The sequence below is a fragment of the Zalophus californianus genome, chromosome 2 (genome assembly GCF_009762305.2).
Source record: "Zalophus californianus isolate mZalCal1 chromosome 2, mZalCal1.pri.v2, whole genome shotgun sequence".
Taxonomy (NCBI): domain Eukaryota; kingdom Metazoa; phylum Chordata; class Mammalia; order Carnivora; family Otariidae; genus Zalophus; species Zalophus californianus.
In genome coordinates, this window is record NC_045596.1 from 11,666,103 (window position 1) to 11,682,762 (window position 16,660).

At 47.2% G+C, this 16,660-nt stretch overlaps 1 protein-coding gene across 2 annotated transcripts in view; it reads left to right on the forward strand.

Annotated features, from left to right (window-relative positions):
• Positions 1-3,214: 3,214 nt before the first annotated feature.
• The window catches only part of CC2D2A (coiled-coil and C2 domain containing 2A), a 131,570-nt gene continuing 118,124 nt past the window's right edge, over positions 3,215-16,660 (forward strand). For both annotated transcript variants that reach the window (XM_035726273.1, XM_035726274.1), the window contains exons 1-4: positions 3,215-3,342; positions 8,915-8,973; positions 11,249-11,332; positions 13,233-13,353. In XM_035726273.1, the coding sequence (XP_035582166.1) occupies positions 8,935-8,973; positions 11,249-11,332; positions 13,233-13,353 (244 nt within the window). In that variant the 5' untranslated portion in view covers positions 3,215-3,342; positions 8,915-8,934. The remainder of the gene's footprint in view (positions 3,343-8,914; positions 8,974-11,248; positions 11,333-13,232; positions 13,354-16,660) is intronic.

Below are 16,660 nucleotides of genomic sequence, written 5' to 3' on the forward strand. Positions count from 1 at the left end.
TTTGGCTCAAGTCATGATCTCAGGGTCGTGAGATCGAGTCCCAAGTTGGGCTCCACATTCAGTGCGGAATCTGCTTGAGATTATTTCCCCTCCCTCCCCCTCTGCTCCTCCTCCTGCTCTCTCACTCTCTGTCTCTCACTCAAATAAATAAATAAAATATTTTTTTAAAATCATGACTTTATTAATCATTTCTAAAAGCTCTAGCTGATTCTTTTTCTCATTTGCCTCATCTGCTTGATAGTATCTCACTCTTCTTTCATATTTTCAAAGCCTTCCTTTAAGTTCTTTTATGATCATTGTTTTTTAATATTCTCCATCCAATTATTGTATTATCAGAAGTTCTTGCATATTTAATTGTGTCCTCTGGTTGTCTTTGGACTCTTGAATATTTCCTGCTGTGTTGGCTAATTTTGGATTGTGAGCTCATCCTCAGCAAGGTTTATCCACAGCTGTCCTGAACTAACTACTTGAAGGTGTAATCCTCCAGAAAAGTTTTGTATGTGCTCTTGCCTGCACCCCGGCTGTAGTAGCCTGAGACCACCTTTTAAAATTTGTCACTTAGGGGTTTCCTAAACAGTATAAGAAATATAAATAAGGCAAACAGCATAGTGTAAGCCAATGGTTATGAATTCTCTGGAGAATATTTTCCTCACCACAAGCAAAGCACAAACTGAGACTTATTTTGGTATTGTCTCCTTGTACCAGACTATTAATAAATAGTTTTTTTTATTTTTATTTCTTTCAAGTAGGCTCCATGCCCAATGGCAGGGCTTGAACTCATGACCCTGAGATCAAGAGTCGGATGCTCCACCAAGTGAGCCACCCAGGTGCCCCAATAGTCTATTTTAATTTAAAGAGGTATTCTTTCACCTCTGAAAGTTTTTATTATATTATTTCTTTGATAAACTCTACCTTTTCATTTTCTCAGTTCTCTCTTTCTATAACTACAAATGTGGAATTTCTTGGCTCAGTTTGTTGGGGGCGTCCGACTCTTGGTTTCAGCTCAGGTCGTGATCTCAGGGTCGTGAGACAGAGCCCCACATCATGCTTGGGCTCCTTGCTCAGCAGGGAATATGCGTCCCCTCTCCCTCTCCCTCTGCCTCTTCTCCAGCCCCTCCACACACTCTTTCTCTCTCTAAAATAAATAAATCTTGGGCACCTGGGTGGCTCAGTCAGTTAAGCATCTGCCTTCGGCTCAGGTCATGATCCCAGGGTCCTGGGATCAAGTCCCATATCTGGCTCCCTGCTCATCGGGGAACCTGCTTCTCTCTCTCCCTCTGCTACTCCCCATACTCGTTCTCTCGCGCATGTGCAAAAATAAATAAAAATACTTTAAATAAATAAATAAATAAATCCTTTTTTAAAATGTGGAATTTTTTAACCTGAGATCCCCTCATTTTCTCTGTAATGCTTTTTTGTAAGGGCAATATGCTAGTTTTTCACTGGAAGATCCAAAAATGTCAACATCTGGATTCTGTTCTTTGTGACCATTCTGTTTCTCCAGAAAATAATTTTCCGTGTTTTCCAGCTTGGTGCTGGTGTAGGCGGGACAGGGAGAGGCAAAGGTATACGTCTGGTTCCTTCAGTTCTGTGAGAAGGGAAGAGTCCTGTGCTCCTCTCCATTTCCTACCCAGTTTTCAGCCCTGAGGCACAGCCACCCTCAGCTGTACCTGGGAACTTGAGAGCAGAGTGTCTCTGGCTCAATTTCCCTAGAGAAGTAGTCTCCAAGCCTCCAATCTCCTCTGGGGTGGGGGGAAGTACAGAAAAGGGGAGTAAGGAAGATGGGCATATTTCTCAGGCTGCCAGGGGTAAAGGAGGGTCCTGAGGATCTAGCCCCTCTATATAGAGCCTTTCACATCTTCTTGCATTTTCAGCCCCCACTTGCCTTGATATCTGACTATATTTGTTTCCTGGGGAGGCCATAACAAAGTACCACATGGTGAGAAATGTATTGTCTCACAATTGTGAAGACAAGAGGTAAGAAATCAGGTGTTAAGAAATAAAGTAAAATAATATAACAATATAATAATATAATGTAATATAATATAAATATTAGAAAAGAAATCGGGTTTTGGCAGGATTTGTTTCCTCTGAGAGCTGTGAGGGAGAATCTGTTCCAGGCCTCTCTCCCAGCTTCTGGTGGCTTCAGGCCTTCCTTGGCTTGTAAATGCTGTTCTCCCTGGATCTTCACATCATCTTCCCCATGTGCGTGTCTTTCTCTGCACCCAAATTTTCCCTTTTCGTAAGGACACAGAATGGATTAGGGTCCACCCTACTGACGTCTTTTTAAGTTGATTGCCTCTATCAAGATCCTCTCCAAATAAGGTCACATCCTGAGGTCCTGTGGGTTAGGACTCCAACATACCTTTTTTTGGAGGGACACAATTCAGCCCCACACAGTACTGAGCCAAATCCTCTCTGGAATCCTGCCAAATGGATGGGCTCATTTCCACATTCTTATGACTTCCTGCCTCCTCCCACCCACACACACACACACACACAGGCAAGGACACACTCACACACTCACACATACACACACACAGATGCACACATGGATACATTTACATACACACACACACACACACACACACACACACACACACACACACCAGAGAGCTTGGAGTGTGGGTTTCCTTGGTCTATTCATTCCATTACTCTTCCATCTGCTTTGCCTCTTCTCCCATTACCTTTGCTTTTTTTGAGCCATACCATTTATATTCTCTTTCAGCGATTCCAGTGGGATTCAGAGAATAAGCAAAGATTAACCCTTTACATTCAGCTCCACATTTAACTGGAAAACACTCCCGTGCCACACTCACTGGTGCCCGTTAGCATCGCCACAGAATCTTTCTGCAGATAAGCCAGACACCCAGCCCTGTAATGGTGACCTTGCATGATTCTAAAGCACACGCCTCTGAACATCGCCTTCTTTTACCAGAAATGCCCAGCGACCCTGATGACAGGAGGGAGGGCATGGCTCTTAAAGCTTCACCTAATTTCTGATCAGCTGCCCCAGGCTGATTCCTCTTTGTCCTTCTCCAGCCGGCTGTGCTCCTCTACTCACCCAGTACGTTTATACTCCACTACTGGAAGTAACCTGTCACTTTAAAAGAAAAAAAAAAAATGAAGCCACGAGTGACCTCCCTTAGGAACGTGTTGCTAAGCGGGTGTTTTTGCTCCCAGATGGCTACAGCCTCCCAGGGAGCAGCCCGGGGCCGCCCCAACGTTCAGCATTTCCCTTTGGATTCTTTTAGAAGATTCAACAGTAGGACTCGTCTCTCTCCACTTTTCCTTTCATGCCAGAAAGCGGAATCTGCAAAGTGCTTTGTAAAGTTCTGTAAGGTAATCCGTTCTTACCGGGAGAGGGCTGCAGCAAGGGTGTCCTGCCTCCAGTGACCCGGGCTTGGAGTTCAGCCTCTCCCCTCTGTCACCCTGAGCGGATTTAATGAATTGTAAGTGTAGGGGTTCTCATCACTGTGATTTTCGTTTTACTTTCTGGAATTGAATCATTGAGCATTACTCGGGCTGCTTTGATTTGAGCGGCTGTCTGGTGTCTGGTTTGCAGGAAATGGAAGTCTGGCTCATCAATGCCCCTGGGTGGAATTCCTCCCAGATGGTTGCTCTGCTTCCTTTCTGGGACTTTCGTGCCATCCTGTTGCATTCCGGTGTCCCAGAAACATTTGCTGCATGTTGCATTTCTGAGCCTTTCAGTTCGAATTGGTTCAAGGGGTGAAGTGCTAGTGATCGCAAACTTCATTCTGTTTGGCATTAGGCAGAGAGCCATTACAAAGGGAAGAAGATCACCACTTCAAAAAATCACAAGAAAATCTTCTGGCTGTTAGTTTGCCTTCGTTGAAGAGAGGTGCTATGGAAAGCTAGTAAAGTCTCATGGGAAAGACATGTTTGTTATTCGATTTTCATATAACCTCTCTGCAAACAAATTCAGCTCCAGAATGAAATATCTCTCTATGTCTATCTCCTAGAGCACATTTAAAGAGTTGTTCACTCCAACATTTATCGAGCACGAACAATGCACCGAAGTGCTAAAGTTCAGAGTGTACAGAAATGCATTAGACCAGGTCAGAAGCTCTGAGTTTACTTGGAAGACAGATCTATAAACAGACGCTAACAGTACAAGGAGCTAAGCGCCATCACATATTTATAAAAGAGTCGAACATGCTCGAAGCACAGTGAACTACTCCTGGGGAGGGCCTGAGAGCCCTTAGTTCATCATGTAAATGCACGGGGCATAGACCACAGAGCACAGCTCAAGTATGGCTTTTATACGTACTCTTCCAGGGCAATGTGTGTTATGTCTGACTAGATGATTCTATAAAGCTCTATGTCACTAACCTTATACAAAGGGAAGCTGTGGCTGGACTACCTTGTAGAATTAGATAATGAACTTAGAAGGGGTGTGTGTGGCACCTGCCAGGGTTCCGGGCTCCAACCCTCACAGTCTAGGACAGAACAAGCTAAGCACAGTACACAGAGAGGAAATGCCCATGGGCATGTGGGGCTGGGACGGGGGGTGTTTCAGAAGCACCAGAGAGCTTGTTTGGAGGTTCTACCTGGGGAGCACAGCTACTCATATACCCTTGACCGAAGAACAGTCCTCCCCTATTGGGGAATTTCGTCCTCTTCGACCGAGCGCACAGCTTCAGGAGGGACGCACGTGGAGCGGCAAGGGAGGAAAAGGACATCCATCTAGTCAGCCAGATCAGCCGAATCAACCCTGGCGATCAGTGGGGTGACAGATGTCGCAGCCAGAAGCACCAGAGAGAAGGAAAACTGCTCTGGGCCCAGCTGGGGGGAGGGAAAGTGAAGACCTCGTGTTTTAGAGCCAGGAGTGGGAGCCAAAGATGGTAATGGAGGGCTTGAATGTCACCTCTGGTCTTTCTTGTGATTCCCCTTCTGTCCTCTAAGCTCTTTTTCCATCCCCACTCCTTTCTTCTACTTTCCCTCTATAACATCACCTTTTCTTAACGATAACACTTACCCACCTCGAGAGCCTGGTTCATGCTAGGCGTTTTACCCACACACTCTATCATCTAGCCCTTCTAGAATCATCACTCTTGGAGGTAAGAATTATCATCGCAAGTGTACAGGCGAAGAAGTGTATCTCAAAGACGTGAACACATTGCCCCGAGATCACACAGCTGATAAATAGAGCTGGAATGGGAACCCACGTTCAGATAATGTTTTACAAAGGTCTCAGTATTTCTATACTATAGTTTTACAAAGGTCTCAGTATTTCTATACTATCAAAAATATCCTGTTTTGGAATAGGACGCTCATACTGTGTTAGTCTTTAAGCAGCCCGAGGTGAGTTGCACTGCATCCCATATCATATACCTTCATTCTTTTCCCTCCATCTTGTAGAATTTGTCACAGGGTCCTCCAGTTATGACTTTAATCCACTCATGACCCTCAGAGACAGTCCATTTGTTTGGATGAAGGTATCAGTACTTCCCTAGAAAAAATGTCTTTGGGTTTCTGCACTAAGTTAAATAAATCATTGACCTAAAGTAGACAAAGCCCTTTCTCACTGGGGCAATACTCTGCAATTTTCCACTGTACGTATTTCCAGGATAGTGGACTAACATAGACTAGTCACTAACATCGTTACAAAAGCAGGAATAAACAGTAGGACAGAGAGGCAGAGTGGCATGGAGAGGACTGTGGGGTCAGCGAGTCTTGGGGTCACATTCCAAATGTGACATTTAATCACTATAACCTCGGACAGATCGTGTAACCTGCCAGAGGCTAACCTCAGAGGAAGCCTTGGTCCCTCCCATGGGAACTGAGGCATGTACAACAGAGCTGTCGTAAGGTCTGGGGCTATAATACATCTAGAGATAGCACAAAGTGAGTCTGCAGTAAATCGTGGCTCTTATTTTGATGATGCCAATAGGAGTGCATTAACAAGGGCTCAATGCATTTGGTGATGACAAGCTGCATGTTAAAGTCGGGCAGTATTGATTTATCTTTTCTTAGGAACCGTGCTCACGAAAAAATAAAATTTGATGTCATTTGATTTCCTGAGAAACTCATTCAAAGGTAATGATCAGGAAAGAATGAGGAGAAAAAAAATCAAACTCCGTTATATTTTTCATTTTTACATCTGTCTGTTTCATATCTAACTTTATTTTTTGTATTTATTGAGAAAGAATCTTTCTTTCCTAAAATACGTCACAGTTCTTTTTTTTTCCAGCTCCTAATTGCCGGAGTTGTTCACTAAAGAGCTTTCACGTCCGTTGGCATTTTGTTCTTATTCTCTGCCCTTCGTTCCGTCCGGATCACCTCCTCTGTCCTTTTATTTTCTGAGCTGCTGTGATCAGTCTCCTTCTGCCGTTTCTGGGAGGCTGTGAGGAGGTCTGGAGGGGACGCCACAGATTTTCAGATGCTTTGTGTCCCTGGAATATGCTAATTCCCCATTAGGGTCAGGGCAACCTTGAACACCTCAGATGAGCTCCTTAAATGACAGGGTCCAGCTGAGATTTGGATCCCAGGATATTAGGAAGGGCTTATGATTCATCAGCCACAGCTGTTCTCCCCGTGCCCTCCCGTTTGATCTTCACGGCAGCCCCAAGAGGACAATGAAGATTTAAAGGGGCTCCAGAAGGTGGCCACAGGAGACACAGCCAATAAATAGTGATGCAGTCATTCATTTGAAACTCATTTATTGAATGTCTGTTGTATGCCCTACTCAGGCTCTGGGGGTAAACAATGAACAAATGTCCCTGCCCTCTTGTAGCTTATATTCTAATGGGAATGTGCAGACAATAACAGATAAATATGTAGAGAGGTGATAAATACTATGGAGAAAGAAATCCTTATAAGGCAGTCAGGGAGTTCCAAGAGGGTGAGGGAGGCAGGTTATCATTGTATTATGAGTGTTCTGGGAAGACTTCTCTGAAGGGTCTCTGTAGGGTCCTGAAGGAATTAAAAGAGACAGAGATCTGTGCAGTTATCTTGGGCAAGAGAGTTCTAGACAGAGGGAACAGCAAATGCAAAGGCCCTGAGGCCAGAGGATTCAAGTGCAGATCATGTAGAGCCTTGTAGGCAATTGAAAGCGTTTGGGATTTTACTCTGTTGAAAACAAGGAAGTCGCTGGATTTTGAGTGGAGGAAGGACGTGACTGCACTGGGATTTTAAACAATTCACACTCTTCAAAGAACAAACTATAGGTGAGCCAAGTGGGAAACAGACAAGTTAGGAGGGTTTTACAAGAGGTCATGTGGGAGACAAGTGTGCCTGACCAGGGTGATGACAGTGGAGGGCTTGGAGGTGCACTGAGGTGCTTGGAGGAGGTTGGATTCTCAATATAAATGGAAAGCAAAGCTGACAAGATTTCTGTGGATGGCATGTAGTGTGCCATATGAGCGTCACAGAGAAGTCAAGGACTCCAAGGTTTCTGGCCTAAGACAAATGAGTTCTGTCTATGGCAACAAGGAAGGTTGCAGCACAAGCAGATTCGGGGGTGATGACATGGAGCTTCATCTGGGGCATGTTAGGCCAAGTGAAGGTATCCATCAGGCATCCAGATCTTTGAGTGTGGAGCTCTAGGGAGGTGCGTGGGACCGGGGTGTAAGTGTGGGGAGCAGCAGTGGACGGGCGGCTTTGAAAGCCAAGAGTCAGGGTAAGACCACTACGTGAGATGAGCATGGGCACAGCAGAAGCCCCCATGTGGTAATCGGGCGGTGCAGGCAGATACAGAGCAGCCTAGGAGCCTGAGAGGGGGTAGGAGGAATGCCAAGAAAGAGCAGCTCCCAGATCCAAGTGAAGAAGCTCTTTCAAGGAAAAAGCAGATGATGGGTCACTTTCGTTACTAAATACTTCTGAGGGCGAAATAAGATGAGCACTGAGGATCTATCGTTAGATGTGATGAAGCAGGGTCACTGGAGACCCCGACAAGAGCAGTTTCACAGAGTGCTCAGCCCAGCAAACCGATTCAGAAAGAGGGTTTGAGAAGCTTTCCTGTAGAAGGTTGAAAAATTGAGCACTAGCTAGAAGAGAGGTCCAGAGAAAGCCCTTTAAAGAAGGGGCCAGGGGCGCCTGGGTGGCTCAGTCGGTTAAGTGTCTGCCTTCAGCTCAGGTCATGATCTCAGGGTCCTGGGATCAGGCCCCGCATCGGGCTCCCTGCTCAGTGGGGAGTCTGCTTCTCCCTCTGCCTCTGCCCCTCCCGCAACTCGTGCTCACGCACTCTCTCTCTCAAATAAATAAATAAAATCTTTTAAAAAATAAATAAAAAAGAGGAGGCCAATTGAAGTACTTTGTTCAGAGAGGGAAATGAACCAATACAGCAGGAAGAAGTGATTATCCAGAGGAAAGGGGGAAATTGTCAGCTCAAGGTCCCAGGAGGATATGTGAAGGGGCCCGGTACACAGGCTGAGGTCCCAGCCTAGATGGGAGCAGGGATGGGCACAGTAGTGAGTGGAAGCAAAGGAGAGTGGGAGAGGGGCAGGTGGTGGGGGGAGCCCCCTCTAGTGTCCTCTCTCTGTTCAATGAAATGAGAACCAAGGCCAAGGGGAGAGAGCGAGGAAGGGGTGGGAAGGTGGAGGTTTGAGGGGAGAGGAGAAGCTATGAACTGGATGCCCACCAGGGTCCTCTGACTTCAAGGGCAGAACTCTTTCTCACTCCCACCTGCTGCACGGTGGCGCCAGGTTCATGGCTGGGCTTACTGCTGGGTTCATGGGGTCAGAAGGGTCTGGCATCCTTCCTTTTCCTCTGGGGCTCATTTCCACCAATCTGGGTCTGCAAGCACATATTCCTTGGGAAGGAAACATCTACTCAGCTCCAACACTTCACTAACCATCGAGGTCAGCTTCATATTCATGGATAGTAAGAAAGATGTTTCACTGATTTTCAAAGGTCTGACTTCTTGATTTTTTGTGTTTTTCCCCCTGTCCAGGAGCAGCCGTCACAGCTAAAATGAATCCCAAGGAAGAAAAAGTAAAAATAATTACAGAGGTAAGAGGTTGCTTAGATGTTCCCCTAAAGGTGTGTTTGTGTGTGCACAGACTCATGTCGCACGTGTTTCTGAGTGAAGACGTTCGGTCAGCAACAAGCATTTATTGCACACCTGGTGCAACCAGAGGGTGCTGTGTCAGGCACGCAGTGGGGACGGGGGCTGATGTGTAGGAAAAGCGTCCTTGCAGGCTCTCCAGGGGCACACCTCTCTGTGAATGCTCTGAAGCTCCTTGGTCACCATTTCACGAATTCCAACACACAGCGGTCTTGAGTTACCACCTGCTGAAGCACATTGATTTGTAGAGAAAGTCAGAGTGAAGGTAATAAGCGTAGATTATAAGCACTAATAAAATCCTCTGTCTCAAGGAGTCCTGCAATTTCCAACCCATCGTGTACAAAACATCACTAAACATGATCTAGAACAGAGAAGGAAGACCATCTCCTGTTGGGAGACCGTAGACCTCTGAATGCAAGAGAAGCTACTGCTCTCAAGCCTAGCTTCTCTCCTGGCTCCAGGGCCCACTGACTTGAGACCACAGAGGCAGAAATGGAGAAGATAGGCTGTTTTCTATTGAGGACTTCTGAAGCCAGAAGGAACACATTACGCAGCTAACCCACTTGAAACAAGATACCCAATACTGACAAACCACATAAATCTACATCTGCTTATGCATTTATGCAACAAACATTTATTGTGCCTCTGGTCCCTGGGGATACAGCAGCAAACAAAACCCTGTGCCTTCATGGAGTTTACATCCTACCTAATTTGCGGTCCTACTAGACAGTTTTCCACTGATAGAGAATCAAAACATTATTGGAAAGCAAAAACAAAACAAAAACAAAACAAAACCCAGATTTCTCACAAATCTATTCTAAGCCAGTGAGAACTTAAACATGAATTAAGGTCCACATTGCACACCTCAGTCTTATCAACATCCTATAATCTAAGTTGGCCAGCTCCTAAGATAAGAACACCCTCTACCTGGTGGCCCTGAATCGTGAGGCCCCGGTGAGAATGGGGCTTGCACCCAGAGGGCAAGTTGGGGAGATCAGGTCCCTTGGACAAAAGACAAGCCCAAGCTCTGCACATTCCCTGGTTGGGACCAGTTCCCTCCGCTAACCAAAGCTCTTGCCATCTCTAAGCTGTACGACCAAGGGCAGGGATGTGCAGTGGGAGGCTGGCTCAGCAACGTGCATGATGTTTCTTTGAACTCTTAAATCATAGCATTAAAATCCATTCTTTGTGTTCCAAGTTTACTTCAGTATCAAAATAAAAAGGGGCGCCTGGGTGGCTCAGCTGGTTAAGTGTCTGCTTTGGCTCAGGTCATGATCCCAGGGTCCGGGGATAGAGCCCCGCATCAGGGTCCCTGCTCAGTGGTGAACCTGCTTCTCCCTCTTCCTCTACTGCTCCCCCTGCTTGTGCTCTCTCCTTCTATCAAATAAATAAATAAAATCTTTTCTAAAAAAAAAAAAATCCCAGTTTCATTTTGAACACCTTTCTAATGAATTCGGTATAACAGGGAGAGGGTCCGGGTTTACCTTGCAACCTCATTTACACCCAGAGGTGCTTGAGTCCCAGTTTGTAAAACTCTAGAATTGGAGAAGTTTAAAGCTTGAACACTCCAGAGCATTCAGCTCTAACATTTTATGACTAAAACTTTAGAAAGTGTAATACGGAAAAAGAAAACAAAGTTTGCACTGTGAAAGAATTTCTCTGTTTTCAAAAAGACCTGCAAACATTTTCTTTAAATTGAAACCTTATGGCGATTGAACATGTATCTTCATTATTCTGGACTTCAGACTGAGGCTGGAGGTGCAGAGGAGCCTGGCCCTTGAAACCCCATCTGATTCTGATGTCATCCTGTGCTGGGGTCCTCCGTCTGGACATACCGGCTGTCCTGGCAGATTCACTTGTTCTTGACCGTTATTAGATCATGCGTTTTGAGGCTAGGGAGTCTCTCCGGAAGCACAGTGGATGTCTTATGCACAAACAAGGATCTGGGGCAGTGGAGACTCCAACATCACCTCATTTATGACGTTTCCATTTGGATAGAAATTTTCAAGACCATGCCTATTTTGAGGAGTAGGTAGATGCTGGTGGCTGCTCAGTCCGTGGCTACTACCCCTTCTCTCGCACTCAACTTTCGGGGAGGGGGCAAGATGGCCAATTTAATGTTAATACCTAAAGTGCACCCCTCTTCCTCTCTTACTGGGTTTTGTTTCCCAACTGACACACAGACCAAGTGATGACTCATCCCTTTGCATTTTTTCAAAGGAGTTCATTGAAAATGATGAGGATGCAGGTGTGGGAAGACAGAAGAAGACCCCAAAGGTTGCAAGACAAAAAAGGAAGAAACGGGTAGGTGGGGCTAGGGACCATGTGTCTGTGCATCGGCCGATCTACGGTGCTCCCACCTGCCGGGGACCACACCTCCTCCTGGGGGTGCCCCCTGGAAAAGGCAGGGATGCGGGTGGAAGGTGCGGGGTGTAGGACATGTGTGGGGCCTCACAGGTGACCCCCACAAGGAGGCTGTGGTCGATACCCTGGGCGTTTTTGTTCTGAGGTTCCTCCCATCTCCTGAGAGAGAAGTCCAGACAAGAGGGAAGACGGAGTCTCTTGAGTGTTGTCCTCGAAGGCCATGAACTGAGGCTGGCGATAGATGGCAGTGCAGGACTACTAATCATGGGGAACTCCCCCTTTCTCCAATTTCAAACCCAAATTCAGCTTCGGTCTAAAACCAGAGCCCCCCCCACCACCACTCCCCAGCTCTCCTCCACTGGAGTGACCCTCCTTGGCTGGGAGCATCCATCCCCCTGCAAGACCAGCCTCCTCAAGGTAAATAAATTCCTATGTTCAGGAGCCCCAGTCGTCGGAGAAGGGGAGGCAGGGAAGATCTTGCCGAGAGGCAATTTGCTTGGAATAATGGAGATGCCAGCAAGGCAGGGAAGGGAGACAGCGCCATTTTGAGCCAGGAGCCACGTGATGGGGATGCCTGCAGAGGGTGGCCGGGAGGTGGGGAGGTGGGGAAGGCACCAGGGGAGCCGAAGTCAGGGAGGAGACCCTTCCCTCCATCCCCACCCTCCACCCCTACCCAGCACACTCCGGCTGGGACAAGCCGGCCGAGGGGCGGCCTTTGCGTCTCCCGCAGCTGGGATGGAGCAGCCCAGGGGAGGGCCAGGGCGTGGGAGGCGCTGCTGGTCACGTGGCCATGCACGGAGCTTTAACCCCTTCCTAGGGGAACCCCCCCCCCGACCAGGCTCTGCAGCCGGGGCAGGGAATCCAGCACCGACAGAAAGAGTGCAAGTCCTTAGCTCAAGGGCCACAGGCACAGCGAGGAGAGGTGACAGGCTGGGTGCACCCGGACAGGACAGGAGAAAGAGGTGGGGATGGGGAGGAGAGCTTAATACCAGGTACCGTCTCCGGCATCAAACCCATGCGGGAGCCCAGACTGCAGACCACAGAGCGGGAGCAGTTTGGGGGGCGTTGCAAGAAATCCTGAGGACCGTTTCTTAACCCCAGCGGCACTTCAGAATGGAATTTGGGGGAGTGGTTTTTGTTTGTTTGTTTTTGTTTTTAAGTCGGTGCCTCAGATCCAGCCCAGGCTGTTCATTTAAATCACAATGTCCACGCTTTGCCCCTGGCCTGATACGAAGCAGCAAGCCTCTCCATGAATGTTGAATGGGCTGTTTTCACCGCCCTTCCTTTACAGATGGAGAAGGGAGGAAGCTAGGCAGTTAAGTAACTTGCTGCCCGAAGTCCCACAGTTCATCTGAGTTCAGAGGCAAGCCTTTGTTTGGCACCAAAGGCCGTCTCTCAGCCTTGGCCTCCACTGCCACCTCTGCTCACCAGCCTCCCCTCCCCAGGGAGCAGGGGAGGAAACCAGAGGCTATTCTTTGCCCTGAATTATCCAGGGACACTTTGGCAGCTGTTTCCAGATGATTTGGAGTCAGGATCACATAGTTTGGCCATGACTTTCCTGCTTCCCTTTTCCACCCAATTTCTGCAGAGCTGTGCACCTTATATGTAAAAATAGTGGAAATATTTATTTTATTCGGGGATGCCTTGGTAATTTCGCAAGAACCCTCTCAGACAAACTCAGGGTTGGCACCCCTTTTCTGACACAGGTGACAGGTCACGGATATCTAGACCTGAATAGTATTAAGGTCTGTCCCCTCGCTGAGTGACCCACCTCATCCCCAGATAGAATCCGAGTCAACCAAAGCCCTGCGAGTAACAACCTCTGACCCTCTGCCCACAGCTGCCCACCACTGGCCCTGAGGAAATGGTGTCTGAAAATCCCCACTTCAACCAGCAGGAGCTTGTGCAGGAAGATTCTGACACTCGCCCCCTGAGCATGACCAGCCGTCGAGGCCCACGGAGTAAGTGTCCCCCCATTAATTATTAATTAATTGCCTACTGTGATCAGCACAGAGCCATATGGGGATTTTTAATGGGTATTATTTCTCATCCGTGGCCGCCACCCCTCCTCCCACTTCACACCAACTCTATGGATAATTTTGTTGGTTAGCACCTGTCTAGGAGACAAGACACAGAGCTTCAGGACACGTTTACATAGCCACGTAAGTTTGGAAGTGTTACTTGAAATAGAAATAGTACAGGTGATCAAATTTGTAGAAATTCAAGGGAGGGTGAATGGTTGGGAAGCCACCCAAGCTCAAGAAGTGGGGCTTGAATGAGACGTTGCAAGACCTGACAGAACTTGTGAGGGTCTCAGTGTCTTGGCCCTTGAAGACCCCTGCACTTACCACACACACACCCACACACACACATGCACATTCTTCCCCCTTCCAAGAACCTCCACTACCAAGGACACCATTAATTAGCTGCTCAATTGTAGGGAAAAGGATTATCCCTTACTTGTTGCTTTTTGTGAAAAGTGGATTAGACAAGAGGAGAAGGTGTGGGACACTTTTCCGTTGTTAAGTAATCATTACACAATTGGTTACCCTGTTTCCCTGTAGCAGGGCTGGGGAATAAAGTAACTATTGGAAACCAGAGTGCTTTGGAAGCAAACTCATCCAAAGTCCAACCCTAAGAAAAATGTGGTTCCTGTCTAAGAGCGATGATATCACAGGACTGTTACAAATTAGGAAAACAGAACCAAACTTTATCCCATAGAGTCATTTTTCTTTCGAAATGCTCAAAATTACTCATTATTGAAGATTACAACTTGTCATAGTTCAGGCTGCCACAACAAAATACCATAGCCTGGGTAGCTCCAACGGCAGACATCTACATCCTCATAATTCTGGAAGCTGGAAGTCCAAGCTCAGGGTGCCCGGGTGGTGGGTTTCCAGGAAGGACTCTCTTCCTGCCTTATAGGTGGCTGCCATTTCCCTGTGTGTTCACTCGGGTGTCCAATAAGGACACAAATCCTATTTATCAGGGTCCCACTGTATAACTCCATTTAACCTCCATTACCTCCTCAGAGGCCCTCTCTCCAAATATGGTCACATTAGGGGCTAGGGCTTCAACATATGAATTCTTTGGAGACACAATTCAGTCCATAGCACAACTATTGAATATTGAAGTAGTTATTTTTATATTTTTTATTTTTTTAAGATTTTATTTATTTATTTATGAATTGAGAGAGAGAACGCACACATTTGCATGAGGGGATGTGGGGCAGAGGGAGAGAATCTCCAGCCGACTCCATGCCCAGTGCGAGCTCAACGTGGGGCTCGATCCCACAACCCTGAGATCCTGACCTGAGCCAGAGTCAAGAGTCGGATGCTCAACCCAATGAGCTACCCAGGTGCTCCATTTAGTAGTTACTTTTAAATCAAGGGAAAAAATGTCAGAGGGGTTGGCCAATAATAAGACTCTTTTTAAAGATTTTATTTATTTATTTATTTATGTATTTATTCGAGAGAGACAGAGAGAGAGAGCATGAGTGGAGAGAGGGAGAAGCAGACTCCCCACTTAACATGGAGCCCAACACAGTACTTGATCCCAGGACCCCGAGATCATGACCTGAGCTGAAGGCAGACACTTAACCGACTGAGCCACCCAGGCTCTTAATAAAAAGTTGATTCATTCCTTAGTCCTAAAATGGGAAAATTACTATTTACTATCACCATGGGAGTGGTTGTGAGGATGAAATCAAAAAAGGCATGTAAGTACTTTAAATAGTATGCATTGTAACAAATACTCAAATAGTACACACTAGTGTATTACGTAGATAACTGCACAGTGACTCGGCTGTTCTCAAGCTAAGAGACTTTTGGACTTCGCATTAGTCCAAAAGTGAAAAATTTTTAAAGACACCCTTTCTGATTTGCCGAAGAGGAGAACAACACAAAGCTAAGATTTGCCTGCCTGAACAAGGTCGCGATGAGTGGGTGTCTGGACATCCCTGGGTAGAGTTAATGCTGTTGCTAGTTTAGCAGCACTGGTGGGCCAAGAGGTAAAGAAAACAGCCCGAGGAGTGAGCTGGGGGCACCTGGTGGGTAAGAAGCCTGGGGGGCCAGGCATGCGTCAGAAATGAGAGGTCAAGACCAGCAGAAAGCCAGCCATGGGGTCAAGATCGCAGGACGGATTTCATTCACAATGCCAACGCACGGTAGAGCACGAGACACATGAGGGACAAGGGTTGACAAGAGCCATGAGAAGCACAGCAAGGGCTCTTGGCTGAGGCAGGGCCAGGGGCACAGCAGAGGACAGAGGAGTGCAGGCTGGAGGGTGTGCAGGAGTCTCGAGTGAGCTTTGGGAGAAGAGGAATCCATACAAACAGCTTGGAAACACACACATATGGGCAGAAAACCGTGCACCCTGAGCAAGGTAGAGGCAACCAAGCCTGGGAAATCACACACCTCTGCCATTTGTTACAAGTATGGCACTGAGTCCAGCCCACCGTCAAGGAGAGAGACATCAGGCTTCCCCCTTTAAAGAGAGGTGTGTCTGTTGGAGAAATTTATGGACATATTTTTAAGCCGCCACATTCATCTTTCTTTAAAACTCTGTATATTGCTTTCCTACTCAGAAATCTGTGATGAGCATCGCATAAAATCCACAGTCCTTCTTTGTTCTGGGTCCCAAGACCCTATGTACTCTGGCCCCTTCTAGTGGTGTTTCCACTCCTCTCCCATCTGTTGCCGCCTACTTCACTGATTGCCGACCTCAGAATACCTCGTGACCGTTTGAGCATCCCAGGCTTTGGTGCCCACTCAAGGAAAGCTCTCCATCCATGTCTTCCATAACCTTGTGGCAGAAAGACCAGGGAGTTGTAGCAGTGAAGACCGTGGTCTTTGGGGTCAGACGAGTGTGGGTACCAATCCCTACCTGTCCCTTTCTTATTTATGAAGGGTCGTCAGGGGAAGGCCTCTCCAGCCAGACCATGTTTGAGCAGAGGCTTGGAGGAATATGGGAGATCCCTGAGAAAAGTGCTTTTTTTTTTTTTTTAATTTTATTTATTTATTTATTTATTTATTTGAGAGAGAGAGCACGAGTGGTGGAGGAGCAGAGGGAGAGGGAGAAGCAGGCTCCCCGCTGAGCAGGGAGCCTGATGCGGGCCTCGATCCCAGGACACCGGGATCATGACCTGAGCCCGAGGCAGATGCTTAACCGACTGAGCCACCCAGGCGCCCCTAGAGCTCTTCATGCAGGAGTGTGCTCAGTAGGGTTAAGGTACAGCAAGGAGGCCGGCGTGGTTGACAGAGTGAGCAA